General features: G+C 29.9%; 1 protein-coding gene across 1 annotated transcript; it reads right to left on the bottom strand.

The window, feature by feature from the left end:
* Window positions 1–736: 736 nt before the first annotated feature.
* Window positions 737–14,447, bottom strand: LOC118192857 (uncharacterized). Its single transcript, XM_035363879.2, has 3 exons — window positions 14,255–14,447; window positions 6,572–6,696; window positions 737–2,617 (listed from the first exon to the last, which is right to left on the bottom strand). Exons 1-3 carry the CDS (start codon window positions 14,271–14,273, stop codon window positions 854–856), a joined length of 1,908 nt encoding a protein of 635 aa, XP_035219770.1. The 5' UTR covers window positions 14,274–14,447; the 3' UTR covers window positions 737–853.
* Between the last annotated feature and the right edge of the window lie 272 nt (window positions 14,448–14,719).

Below are 14,719 nucleotides of genomic sequence, written 5' to 3'. Positions count from 1 at the left end.
TATGCACCTCCTTTCTAGTAGATTTCTTATTTAAGTGTCCTCTTAACTTAATACAAGATTGATGACCTTCCCTATTTTGTAGTAGCGGAGCAGGTCAGAATTATTACACTAGTATTACATCACCATATTTTTGAATTCCTGTACCATCCATCTATGGAACACATTTTAAAATTTTTTAAGTATTATTATCATTATAAAAATACCTGCTTAAAACATTCTGAAGTTCCGCAATGTTTCATTAATCTTTAATACATCTCTAAGTATATTTAGCTTAATAAAAAATCCTATACCGTTGAAACATCAGCTTAATTTTATATTTCCAACTTTTACCTGATTTTCGTCAGAAAGATTTATTGATTTTAAATAATAAAATTTGCGAAGAAATCTTTAATTAATTTTAAATAATTTAACTAAAGTAACGTATGTCTAAGACTATATTTTACCAAACGTAACGACATTTCAATATACTTTCTTTCGTAGCTTTTCCGCCATATAAAGCCATATTACATTCGATTTAGAGAGATAGAGATATTAAACAACTTTATTATATAAAATTCGTCCTGTACTACGAAACGAAGATAATGAGGTTCATGTAATCATGAAACATCTGCAAAAGACTGATATACAGAGAGTTAAGATGTGAATTTGATAGTTCTTTTACTAATGCAATGCTATTTTTTTTAATTACAGAATGAATGAAAATAAAGTAATTAGTTTCTTAGACATCACAAACAAATAGTTATTCCATTGAATTTTATTATTCACAAACATTTGAGATACATCACTCAATTTAAAAGTCTGTTGTTACATCAAAGTGATTCAAATGTTTTCACATTTAATCCGACTGTTTCAACTAAGAAACTATATTGCGTCTAAAAGACTGAAATGGTCGCTTATACGTGCTCTGAGCAGGTTTTGCGTATGACACCCTGCTTCCAGCTGAAGGAATGGGTGACTGAAGGCTTGTATTGAAAAGATTTCCAAACCAAGAATTAGGGGTACGTGTATGATAGTCAACGAGCATATTGAAGAGATTTACTTTGATGGGCCATAAATCCTTCTTAATTTCTGCTAAAGTATAACTATTCACATACGCTGAACTAGAGGTTCTCAGCAATGACCCATGCTTGGTGATGAAATCCAAAATACTCTTACCTAATTCTCCATCTCTGAGGTCATAAGAAATCTGTAATCGGTGAAGGGTTTCCATAATGAGTGGAACATTATCAGCTGCTGTCAGGAGAATCTTACGAAGATGCCTTTCAGCGATTCTGCGTACAATTGGCTTTGTTTCGGTGATTAGTCTATTTCTAGCAGCATCTATTGAAGCCTGAGGAATTCGAATTACGGTTCCTTCCGGAGTATTAAAATCTTGTAGACTCAGAATCTCTGAAACAAGAGGTGCAACTGCAGCTTTAATAGACCAGAATAGCCTTCTTAGATCAAACACAGTCTCAGGATTTTCAGCCATGTCGAAGACGATTGGAAGGATTATCTTACTCGTGAAAGTATTCTGGGTTCCCATAAATATATCCTTAATACCGGTTAAAATACTCCTAAAGAGAGGTTCTATGTAACCAGACAATGATTCAGGAATCTGCCTCTTCTCCCTAATAAATCCCATTTCCTCTTCATTATCAATGCTGCGCCTAAATCGTTTGCTCTGGAATAATCTCTCTGACATATATTTGCCAAGTTTCAGTATCGGTTGAAGGTCGTTGGAAACATCACGTGCTATATCAGAAAATGATACAATATTGATATGAGTAGAGTTAGAGAGTTCATAAGACCGGTAAGCCTTCTTGATTAGTCTGGTGCTTAATTTTTTAGCGTAGTTGAAAGTTTTATCAAAATGGGGAACAAGCGTTTCTTTAACTATCGGTAAAACATCATCTCTTATGGCTCGGATTGTGGGCATATAATAAGACTGAAGCTTATCATAAACCGTCGGAGCAGCATCTTTAATGGCTTCTCTCACTAATGGTCGAACAGATTTAGCAAAATTTAAGAATGAATTCTTTACAGCTTCAAGGGAAATGGTATGGACTTCTTCGTCAATGCTGCGTTTAAGTCTTTTGTTCTGAAACAATCTTTCTGACATGTATTTGCTAAGTTTCAGCACAGGTTGAATGTCATTAGAAAGATCACGGACTACATCGGAGAATGATACAATGTTGATGTGTGTGGAATTTGACAATTCATAAGATCGGTAAGCTTTCTCCAACAGTCTAGTGCTTAATTTGCTAGAATAGTTTAAAGTTTTTTTAACATGAGGTAGAAGCTTTTCTCTAACAATTGGTAAAACATCATCTCTTATGGCTTGAAGTGTGGGCATGTAATATGACTGAATCTTATCATAAACTGTTGGAGCAGCATTCTTAATGGCTTGATTTACTAATGGTTGAACAGACTTTATCAAATTTAAGAAAGAATTCTTTGCAGCTTCTAGAGAAATGGTATGAACTAATTCAACGGAACGTTTGTGGATATGGTGTTCTACATTTTCTGCGCAGTGAAACGTAGATGCATCTTCGCAACCAGATATATTGTAGTTGAAAGCTTTTCCATCAGGGCACGTAAATGTCTGAAGTTCAGAAGACTGGCACAGATGATATACCTGAAAACAGTAAAATACAACTTTAAAATATCTATTTCAATTTGTGCAGAAATACAGTATAGTCACATTTTCTGAAAATATAAACAAAAGTATTAGTACGAGTAATGTGCAGTTACTTCCTCAAAAATGTAGTATATTTAAACAGATGTTTTCTACATAGTCTACTGAGGTTCGCGTTTTTCAAAATGGGATGCGTTATAGAAAAACGAATAGTATTTTCTCTGGAACTTAAATTGCTCTTAGAATCATGAATATAATAGAAATATGGAAAATTAAATTTAACTAAGACTTATTTGGAATGATTTCTCGAATGCTTAATACAGTTTGCAAGCCAGTATTTTCTTTTTTTCGCATAGCAAATGATGTGTACTTGATACTACATTTCATTTGAAGTTTTACTAGAGAGAGCAATTTCGAAAACTGTTTTGATGTTTCATTTTTACTTCATTATATATGCAAAAAAGAATATTGTGGTAATTCAATTTTCATTTGGAACCTTCTTAAATTATAAAAAACTCAAGCATAATTAAGAGGAAGAAACAAAAATCCTATATAGTTATTTTTTATATTACTTCTACTTATTTTTATTATTTATTTAACAAACTGAGTATTTAAAAGCATGGAAGAGATTGCAAAGCAAACGGAAATTCTACATAAATTCACTCATCCAAAATTAAATGTAAAAGAGACACTCATAATTATAATATGCAGAAGATCTACTAAATACTAGATAAAATATACTAAATATAGATACTACTACTGTATCATAAAGTATAGCTCATTTTGGTCTGTAATATATTAAAATTTAGGGTTAGTTTTAGATGAATCTAAAATTATCCATAAGAAGTTGCATCAAAATTTAGAGCAAACCAGTTAAAAAATACTGGAATTTTTCTCAAATTTTACCTGTCTGCTTGGCAAAGAAAAATACTTTATAGTTACTCATATAATTTTTTTTCATCCTAAGTCCTTAAATAGTAATTCCTTCACTTTTATTTAATATCTTGCTTTTAATTTTTTCTTAAATATCAAATAGTTCGAAAGCTTAGGTTTTATTCTCGCAGAACTTTCTGAAGCGACATATGTCTATTGAGATCCACGAAAACTTACAGTGGAGTTACGTGGGCTTTCGTCGTGTGCGCTTTTGTCCAGTAGGTTTTTATCAAGGACACGAAATTTCGCCTTAATTTATTTGCATGTGTATTCTTAATTGAACTGCAAATTTCTGATAAATTGAACATTTTTTAAATCTTGGAAAGTAGATATACGTGTTTCAAGAAAAATGAAAATCTTGCAATAATAACTTTACGGTAGAATCAAATTTAACAGCCGAGAGTAATTACTGTGGACGATGCTTGAAATATATTGCAATATTAAATATTTTCGAAGGTTTAATTAGTATTTTCAGATTAGAGGAATATTAAATTAAACAGTGTCGTAATTCAAACTGTGATCACATAAGTTTCTACAAAAGCAAAGGAAATTTAAAATTTTGCACAAACCCAGAAAAAGAAATGAACATCAAGGTGACGCTCATATCTACAGGAATTGTTCCAACAAACAAACAAAAAATTTCGTCTCCATATTATCAGAATAACGGTAATCTAAGTAAACCCTATTTTGTGTATATGTATATAAATATTGCCATAACTAGACAAGTTGAGTTTTCGAATGCGTATTTCTAAGGTATCTTTTAAATTACAGACAAAGTGCCATTAGTTTCAAGTTACTATTTGTAAATGCTCAAGTTCCAAATTTTATATTTAACGTTTTTCTCATCTTCATGTTTCAGAGGTAAATTTCGTTTTATGTATGATGTTACGAGAAAGAATCTGAAAGCTTTCAGATTTTATATTGCGTCCAAAGGGGAGTTTTTTTTTTTTTTTTTATTTGCATATACATACACGTTTCGAAGGCATTTGGACTAATGTTCCCTTGGACTAAAAATGTTTAAAAACAGATTACCTTTAGAATTTTCTAGTCCACGTGCTGGAGATAATTATTTTCCCAAAAAATGTTGACATTGCTCGCTTTGAAATCGTTGAGTTTGTTAATCAAAAATTTAATAAAGTTTTTCAAAATTTGAAATACACAATAAATATTTATCAGCAGCATATCTTTAGAATATCCGATAGACAGTATCGCGCGCTGGGGATAAAAATATTTTTCCTATAGAGTGTTGTTATTGCTCGCTTTGAAATCATTGAGTTTGTTAATCAAAAATTCGTTAAAGTTTTATAAAATACGAAATAAGCAATAAAACATATTCGAAATTAAAAAATCGGTCTTCCATGTGCCCATATTCTGGTCGAGGTCTAAGTTATTCAAAATTTGATATGGAAGACTACGCTATTCAAAATTTGATGGCTTTAGATTCCCTTTTTTTACAATACGAAGCATACATTCATGCAAGTTCTTCATTACTTAATTTCTTTAAATTTGATGCAGGGAATATTTGGTGGCAACAATTTGAAAAGTGATCCAGACTTTTACAGTGATTCAACGCAAAATCCTTTTCTGAGACTAATAGACCTTCTGAGCTAAAGCTCCTTTGAGCTAATAATAAATATTATGAAAATAATTTAAGGGAAAATTTATAAAAGCCCAAGGACCGAAAGCGCGCGCGACAAAATTAACACAAAATTAACCCCACTATAAGAATAACTCCACTGTGTGTGCCCACGCGACAAATACCCACACGGATGAAAGCAGATCTATATAAAACCCACAGTTGAAGAAACTTTTTCTTCAATTTGTCCAACTTTATTTTCAACTGTGTCAATTCTGCCTTCCATAGCTTCAAATTTATTTTCTATTATGCAGGTAATCTCTCTTTTCATTTCTTCTTGACCTGCTTCAATCTTTTCTTGACCAGCTTGAACGGCTTTCATTTCGTCCTTAACAGATTCCTGGCCCAATTTCATTTCTTCCTTAACGGAGTTGACGGCCCCTTCCATCTTTCGTTGGCTAGATTTCATCTCTTCTTTCATTTCTTCTTTAAACGAGGCAAAGGCTGTTATCAATTGCCTTAACTGCTCTTCCATCGCTCTTGTTATTGGCATTCAAACCCCACTTCTGACACCAAAAATTGTTGCGTGCGTACGGATTCGTTACTAAATGAATGCACAAGTCCGATGAAAAATGAACAAAAAAATATTATTATCACAACAAAAATGCTTAAATTTTCTCAAATTATCACGCAGTATTACAATATCTCACAGTAGTTTTCTTTTAACTACTCAAATGTCCAATAGAACGTAATTCAAAACAGCTAAAGAACGCTAATCCGCGAATTCGCTACAATCAACAACAGTAGTTTTCTAAACAACAACAAACTAAGCAACTACTACAAACTGAGATGTTTTCCTCCTTTTATAAGATTTTAAAATCACGCGCTAGAATTTTCCAGCACTTTCTCGAAATCAAAAAGAGATATTTATTTATTTAACGCACGCGCTCTTGTATTTTTAATTTTTCCGGCTTAGCTTTCTTTTAATATTCGTCACGCGCTGCACTGCGCGAGAAATAAAACCATTTAATTTATAATTGAACTAACATTAGCTTTTTAAATACCAAATTCGTAACAATATGTTAGTGACACCTTAGTAAATAACTGCCATTCGCTCTCTAAGAGCAATATTTTTTTAAAAAAATTTATAGCATATCATCAGGTATATCCTAATTACTTTAGCAAGAAACAAACTTCTGGACTAATATCTAAAAGACTACGGCAGTACTAAAGCGTATTTATTATAATAAATGGTCATATTGTTCATATCGTTTCAATATGTTGCTTTCTAGTATTATTAGAATATAGAATATGAATTCTTTTCAGGTAATTTCTCCTTAAATGTTCGCATAGAAGTTTAAAAGGAAATACATATTAGCATCATTAATAATAATACATAAAAGCAATCATTAGAACAGACAGCTATTAAAAATAACAACACTTACTCTGCAGCCAGTAGAGACATCAGCATGGTAGAAGGTGCTGCCATCATTGGGGCAGGTAAATGGCGCAGTAACGTTCGCAGCTAAAAAAAGTGCGAAGACTTTCCTCAATACTTCCGAAATTGAACCTAAAATAAAATAATTCCCAACTAAATATTACATTCAGTCAAATTTCGTGCTTTTGTAGCAACTTATCTCAACTTAATATTCTATCACATACATGGAAACTGTGCATGGTTCTTCATTATAGTAACTAGACTCTCCACAAAAACTAATCTATTGATGAGGGAGAGTTATCTAATTACGTAATATTTAAATTATCGTTCGAAATACTTTAGCGTGAAATTACTTCTGAAATGGAGGGCTTATATTTTAAAAAATGTGACATAAATATTAATGAATTTTTTTGTTTCTCAGAACCTTCAAAATAAATTTTATCTTATTAAAATCGTAACTGGTTTTACTTATTTGAAATCATTTAGAAACCAACCATGAATGAAGTAATTAGTAATAGCTCCTTAACCCCTCTTTACGTAAGATTCGATAATATTTTTATTTCAAATTAGTTTTTATTTCAAGAAACACCATATTCACATGTGTAATTTCTCTTTTTCGTTAGCAGTTTACACAGTCTGAAACTTGAGAAATAATAATATATTAAATAATTGTTAAATAATATATTTCAATTTTGATATTGAATAATGTATTCAAAAATATATGAATAAATTTACCAATAGAAGTCTCTTCAATTATATTTTTATATTATTATTAATGATTGTTATTCTGTATTCTATGGTATTACCTAAGTCAACAATAATATCTGCAGTCAATGTTTGATATTTTTCTGTTTTAACATAGTAAAAAAAGTCAGCTTTCTGAATTCGCCCTTCCTAAAACATTTTTCTGTTCCTTTCAAAATGTAATCAGATTTGCTCACTCCGAGACTGTTTTCTCGTAGATTTGATACAATTCGCTGCAGCACGTCTTTCATTTGCAATTTAACAGCATCTCATACGTCATAACTCCAAAAATGTTGAAAAATATTTTGAGCCACTTAAACTGATGATTCCATTTTTGAAAACGTTATGTGGGTTAACAAACACTTTACTTCAAAATGCTTAAAATTTTCGACCGCGAGCAGTAAAAATGAGTACAGAGATAAATACATTAGCCTTTAGAGCCTATAGTATTGTATTGTAATTTATAGCTAAAAAATGGAGAAAAGAAGACAATTAGATTACCTTTCAACTTTGCGGGAACTTTGGGTTTTAAGCTAAAAAAAATTACTACTCTGGTAGAACTCCTTTCTTACAAAAACATTCTGTAGACTGAATCTTTAAAGTGTCTGTCTTTAATTATTGTGTCAATTTCATTTTTTCATCTATGGAAATGTTCACGCTTTTCAGTATTTTACAGAATAAACTATACTATCATTCTCTGTTTTTGAGGCACTTCGCTAAAATGAATAAGAGTAGTTAAGTCAGTTGCCCAGTTTATGATATGCTGTACCACTCAATGTAAGTTCCACTCAATTATTTATCTACATAGACTTGTGGAACTACGCCTGTCAATACCCACAGACATTTAGGATATGAATAAATCGCTTTTAAATGTACGTATAGGTCTACTACGTCAGTAAATCATATTTTTTAAAATTATACGCTTTAAGAACTCTAAATATTACGCAGGTAAATCCGGTAACTTTTAAAAACAATTTTTATTATACTTACATGTATTTACTTCCTAATGGTCTCCCCAAAATAAACTCTACACTTGAAAACGGTCAAAATCTTTCTAGTCCAAAGGGGCTTTAACCCTGAAGGACTATTGTTTTCGGTTTGGCGTTTTGCGTTGAAATCTTTAAAAGGCTGTATCACTTTTCAAACTGTTGCCACCAAATAATATCGCCCTATATTATATTTGAAGAAATTAAATAATGAAGAATCTGTATAAATGTATATATGTTTCCCGCCTTGTGATAAAACAACGGTACCTACAGCCATCCAATTTTGAATGATTTAATCCTACTGCGAATATGGGCATCTGGAAGCCCAAATTTGAAATTTGGAATTTGTTTTATTTTTGATTTCATATTTTTTAAAGCCTTAACGAATTTCTGGCTAACAAACTCAAGGATTTCAAACAGAGTAATGACAACGTTGTACAGAAAAACATATTTTTATCTCCAGCGCGGGAGACTGTGTATCGGAAATTCTAAAGATATGCTCAAAATTATTTTGCGATATTGCTCTTGAACTGAATTTTTTGGTTTAAGTGCGAATAACATGATATTTAATCATTGGATGTAATTTAAAATCTGTAACGTTTCAGATTTTCTTTTTTTTTTAAATTTAAATTGCTTTTAGTTCATTATCAGGTAGTCTATGAGAGTTTTAAGTTTGTTTAATATATGTACTAATTACAAATAGTTAAAAGCCAATTTCGCTAAAAATTGTTTTCATGAAAGCATTCTTCTTCTTAAGCAGATATCCCGAGGGTCCTTTGCCATATTCAAAATAGCTTAACCATTTTATATTAACTGCAGAAATACTATCAGTTTCAGCATTAAAACTACAGTGTATTTATTTTTATGTAGTGCAATAATACTCACTTTATTAAATTCTGCAAAGGCTACCTGCTTAACAAGAGCAATGCATTCATTAGGGAGTTTTATGTTAATAACTAATTTTAAACTAATCCCCCTCCCAATTTCATGTTACATGAGCAAACTAGCTTTTTAACTCTTATTTTTAAGTGCAGATATATTCATTGCATTATTGTAACATTATACTATTTAGAATAGAAAACTGTCAAAAATAATTAATGTTATAATTATTTCTACATTAAATTTTAAATAACTAATGAAGAAATTCCTGATTTTTGATGTTCAAAGGAATTTTACAAGTTTAGAAGAATTAATTTTCTAAAGGAAATAAGCTCACATTGACATTGCATTTGAAGAAAGCAAACACAAATGTAAACAAAAGGGGTAAACAGCAACTTCATGCAAGCAGTTTTTTGCCAAGTTTCGGGACTGAGTCGATATTGGCTTTTAATATTTTAGTGCTATTGTTAACCTTTAGAATGTTTTACAAATAACATTATTAACTAAGATTAACCTTATTCATTTTAACACAAGTTAGAGCAATTTTTTACTAAAAGTAGCTCTGTTGTCCTTAGCACTATATGCTAATGATTTTAGAGGAGAAAACATCATATTGAATATAAAAAATACAAGAAAGTAAAAAATATCAGGACAATATAAACAATGTCAAATATAAACAATGTCAAAAATATACTGTATTAATATTTTTAGATGACCAAGAGAAAAAGCTGTGGATTCAAATGTCCAAGTGGAACTCATCTGGTAATCCTACTATATAATGCATGATGCAAACGTTGCAACCATTAAACATTTAAAAATTATGATAATTCCCTAATGTATACGAGTATTAATGAAAAATTGATTCACGGATTGCACCCGTGTTGTGTACAAATAATACATCACTAAAAATTTTATTTGCAGTTTATATGTTCATTTTAAAAACTGTTTCTTTGGTGCAAGATGAAGGTTAGTTATTCCAGAACAGAATAGATTTTTATACTGAGCAACTCTTTGTTTGTGACTGCAACGTACTATTTCTGGATTTGCCCTTTTCCGCAAAAAAGAGACATGTAGCCATTCCATTTCCTAGATTAAATGCTTCCATTTTCTCGATATCAGGTTACCAAGCAGAAAGTCATTATCTTGTTGGATTCAAGACATCTGAGGTAATCATTTTTAAAAACTTCAACAAAATTTTTTGCAATGCTCAACCATGAAACTTCATTCTACTTGGGGAAAATTCATCTTCAGTTGCACTAAACAAACAGTTTTTATAGAAAACAGCATAAATTACAACTGAAATTTCAAGTGATATACTACTTGTAATAGCAGATGAGCGTTTTCTATTGAAGCCATATGCAATTAAAATACATTGTCGAATCTGCAATTAAATTTTGATGCGTAGGTCTTTTGCATTACCTTGTATTATTTATAATAGTTTTGTACCTAAACAACTTGCTTGTTAAAAGCGAAAAGTTAATTTTATAAATCAAATCTTATAAATGCGTAAAGAAAAATTTGTTTTTACTCATTTTTAAAGAAAAAATCTAATCTTATAATGCAGAAAGAAATATTATTCAAAATACTATCATTTATACAATACTGTTAAAGGAAAATAATACTCAATATTGATAATACCACAAATCTTAGTTGCGTGTTTTATTTTAATCTTTTCCTCTTTCTTTAATTAATTACCACCTTTTGCTATACTAGTGCTTTTTATTAATTTGTTCCATTATTATTTCTATTCTTTGTTTCAGATTATCATTTATCTCAGATCATGCATAGTTTGCATCAGAGATTGCAAACTATAATTATGAAGTCGATTTCACTGTTCATGTGCCAAAGAGCCTATAAAAGGTGAGAGAAAACTCTGAATAAAATGTTAAAAATAAGTACTTTGTGTATATACTCTAGAAAGTTCTTAAATTCCTATTGGAACAATGTTAAAGCACACCTTTTGTCCAGGTACGTTTATCCAGGTTATACAACGTATTTTTGAGGAAAATTGCTGGTGTAATATTTTTAATACTCAGAATTAATTGTTATTTTTCTTAAGATTTAAAACTGACGAGAAAATTTATGGTATATAATATATCTATATCTGAAATATTTCGATATAATAAAATATAAAGAATATAAAGAATTTAATTGAATATTTTACCATAAAACTAAGATTGAAAAAAAGTTATTATGAATTCGTAAATTGCTTTAAAATTTAATATTTAGCTTTATCAGTCTATTAATTAGGATATAATTTACAGTTAATAATAATATTAACTGACTAAAGATAGAGCTATAATAACCATATCCTATTTTATAATAAATAAATTATATTAACTAATTAATAAGATGTAATATTAAGTATTTTAAGCGCATATTGAAGTAGGGATTCTTAGCAAGAATTTATTGTTTTGATGCTTATGTCTATACATAGCATTTTTTTAAAATTCGCTCATACCTGTTATTGTGAAGAGTAAATGCTCTATCTTTAGTCAGTTAATATTATTATGTTTATTTTTCGTGTTTATTTACTGTATTACTAGTATAATATTGTTGCATATATAATTGGTTTGAACTAAATTCTAAAAAATTAAGTCCTTTTTGTGGTGTCTTTATATCTGGAAACGAAGGAGCATTTCATGCACGTGCAAACTGCGCAAACTGCATTATATAATTTTTCTGGGTAATTTAATTCACAATGCGTAGTTTGAAAATTAGTCGTGAAATGAGAATACGTTACTAGGAAATATGAATTATGAAAATAACGAAAGTACATTTCGCTTAAAATTTAAATTTTAAATTAAAATTTAATTTTAATTTTATTTAATTTACACTATTATTTAAAATTTTATAAACTTAGTAAACATTATTACTCAATGGCGTAATTACTACATTAAATAACTTGATAATGCAATCAAAGAAGCATTGCTCATGTTTTCGAAGGCAATAAAAAGTAAATTTTGTTGCCTAAGTTTAAGCATTTAGTAAAAGCATATAGAATCTCAAAAGGGGGAGAATATCTCGAACATTCTCCCATCTCTAAACCTGTAACTGTAATGTGGTAGAGAACTCTAAGTTTTGATTTGAATGTAGTGCCTTAGAATTTTCGCTTTATATACTGTATTTTGTAAAAATGAAAATAAAAATGTGTTTGTAACTTTAATTGTGTTACTAAATGTTTTCAATATATGAAATCTCTCCTGTGAATTTGAATTAACCCTACATTTTACCCATTTGGAAGATAATGTTCACCATCAAAGGATCTGGGCATTGAAAACGGAAGTAAGACTCAAAAAAACTAAAAGCTCAATTTACTTATTGAATTGCTAATCTCCATTTACTTATTGAATTATTTTTGGAACACATATCATAACCAATCAATTAAATAATTTGTTCTCTGACAAAAATAATGAGAAACATAAAACTAAGCATTTTGTAAACACATTATCAAGAAAAAACTGTGAATCGGAAAAAACTTGAGCCTTTAAAAAATTACTTCATTTCATTTTCAGTAACCTAAATCATGCACTGCTATAGGTAAAAGATCTACTTTATAGTGCCATAAACCTATCTCTAGATTTAGAGTAAAATTTAACACGTCATAAAAAACTTCGGATTTAAAAACAGTTTCTAAAACTTTGTCAGGCAACAAAGAACACTGATTAAATTTTATCAATAAACAATTATCTGCTAGTATTGTTCTGGTTCTGTTATTGTTTTTTTAATAGTTGGGAGGCTTTACTTGAATATAATTTCTTAGCATCGAAAATTTAGATATGTTACACTCTCTATTAATAGTACTCCTATCGTTCTTTCAATGTTTTTTTTTTTTTTTTCAAGTATGAAAATGAAGCAAAAGGCAGGTTACTTTTAATTGTTCATTAAGTGAATTTCCCTAAAATTTAAAGAATAAAAAATAAGCAATACTAGTTAATTTGCAGAGGATATTTGAGTTAAAATATTTTAGCTTTAAAAACTTAGAGAGTGAAAACTGTAAATATTTAGACTGCAGACTTCATTACTATTTACTAATGGAAACAAAACTTCCTTATTGGTTAAAAAAATGCGTCTTTCCTTGATTAGGAATCATTTCAACAGGAAGAAGGGAAATTTTGTTTTAGCATACTGAGTATTCTGTTACATTAGCAAAGCATCTTATGAACATTATAAAATCAAATTGCTCTTAATCAGTTTAACTTAGATTTTTGAACAACAGCTATAGAGACGTTAAATATCCATACTTTGCTTGTAAATTATATCAATACACATTGCTTCTGCTTGCAGCTACAATAGTAGGATTTAACTTGGATAAATTACTATTTATTTAAAGTGCATTTACGATTTCAAGATTAATTTAGGAAGGGGGCTGAAATATGAAATTAACAGTATCAAGAATACCACGAACTACATAAGCAGCAGTACCGTTAAAAAGTAAATATAAAAGCTTATCTTTACAGCTTAACTAGTCTTTAATCCTGAGTTTGTTAAAATGTACAATATTTATTGTTTTCATGGCATCACGAAACCTCCTTATGTTATTAATATGTAACCTGGGATATAGACACTGGAAATGAATTGGTTCCAATAACACCATTAAAAGACTAAGAAGAGAATTAACTGATGTGCTGCTTAGATTCAGTTTATAAGATTCTCTATAAAAATTGAATAGCTCTAAGCTTCGTAAAAGCTATAAATATTAGAGAGAAATGACTGCATTATGAAACGTAAATGTTTATAAAATCATTATCTATTTAATTGTGAAGCGCAAAACTCGAAAATCCAAATTCAGTTAGAATAAATTTTAAAATAACTGCGGGAAGAATATGCATAAATTATATCGCATCTATCTTTAGAATATAAGCAATTAAAAAAGGACTCAAACAAGATACTGATATACGAATCAGGGAAATTACGAAAATTCTTATATAATGCGTTAAATAATGCTTTAAATTTTGGTTACGGAATTCGGATTAACTATTTCTACTCAGAATCCTTCAATAAAACAACTGAAAATTGTCTAAGATAATACTCGATTTTCCGACGTTCATGTTACAAATAAAATAAAATAAAATTCTTACCAGGATGACCAACAGTCATATTGCTAAAATTTCAGCTAGGTCGCTTTCACTTGAAGACTCTGAATTGCTAAATGAAAAATTTCCGTACTGGTATTTATAGTTAAGTGGGTGGCCCTTGGCCGTTGCAGATAAAGGAGAAAATTAAACACTTATTTTTCATTTGAAAATATATTTACAAACGGCAAACCCTTACTCAAGTAGAGGACGGAACTATGATGCCGTTAGTATGATTCACAGTGAAACACCACATCTGTAAACAAAATACTTTGTTATAAAATCGATAACATGTTTACAGATGCTCTTCTCATTAGTGGCAGGAAGAAATGTGTTTCTTATTTCCGCATTGAAGGACGGCTGTCAAACTAGGAATGTTTACAAAATTATCAGTCTCTGAATAATCTTTTTCGTGGAAAGGCTACTTAAAAGAATATTTTTTACTGTTAAAGATATTACACCTATTTTTAA

This window comes from Stegodyphus dumicola, chromosome 9 (assembly GCF_044657685.1).
Source record: "Stegodyphus dumicola isolate Sdum_Otavi_A_Nest chromosome 9, ASM4465768v1".
NCBI lineage: Eukaryota > Metazoa > Arthropoda > Arachnida > Araneae > Eresidae > Stegodyphus > Stegodyphus dumicola.
This window is presented reverse-complemented; position numbering and strand designations above follow the sequence as displayed.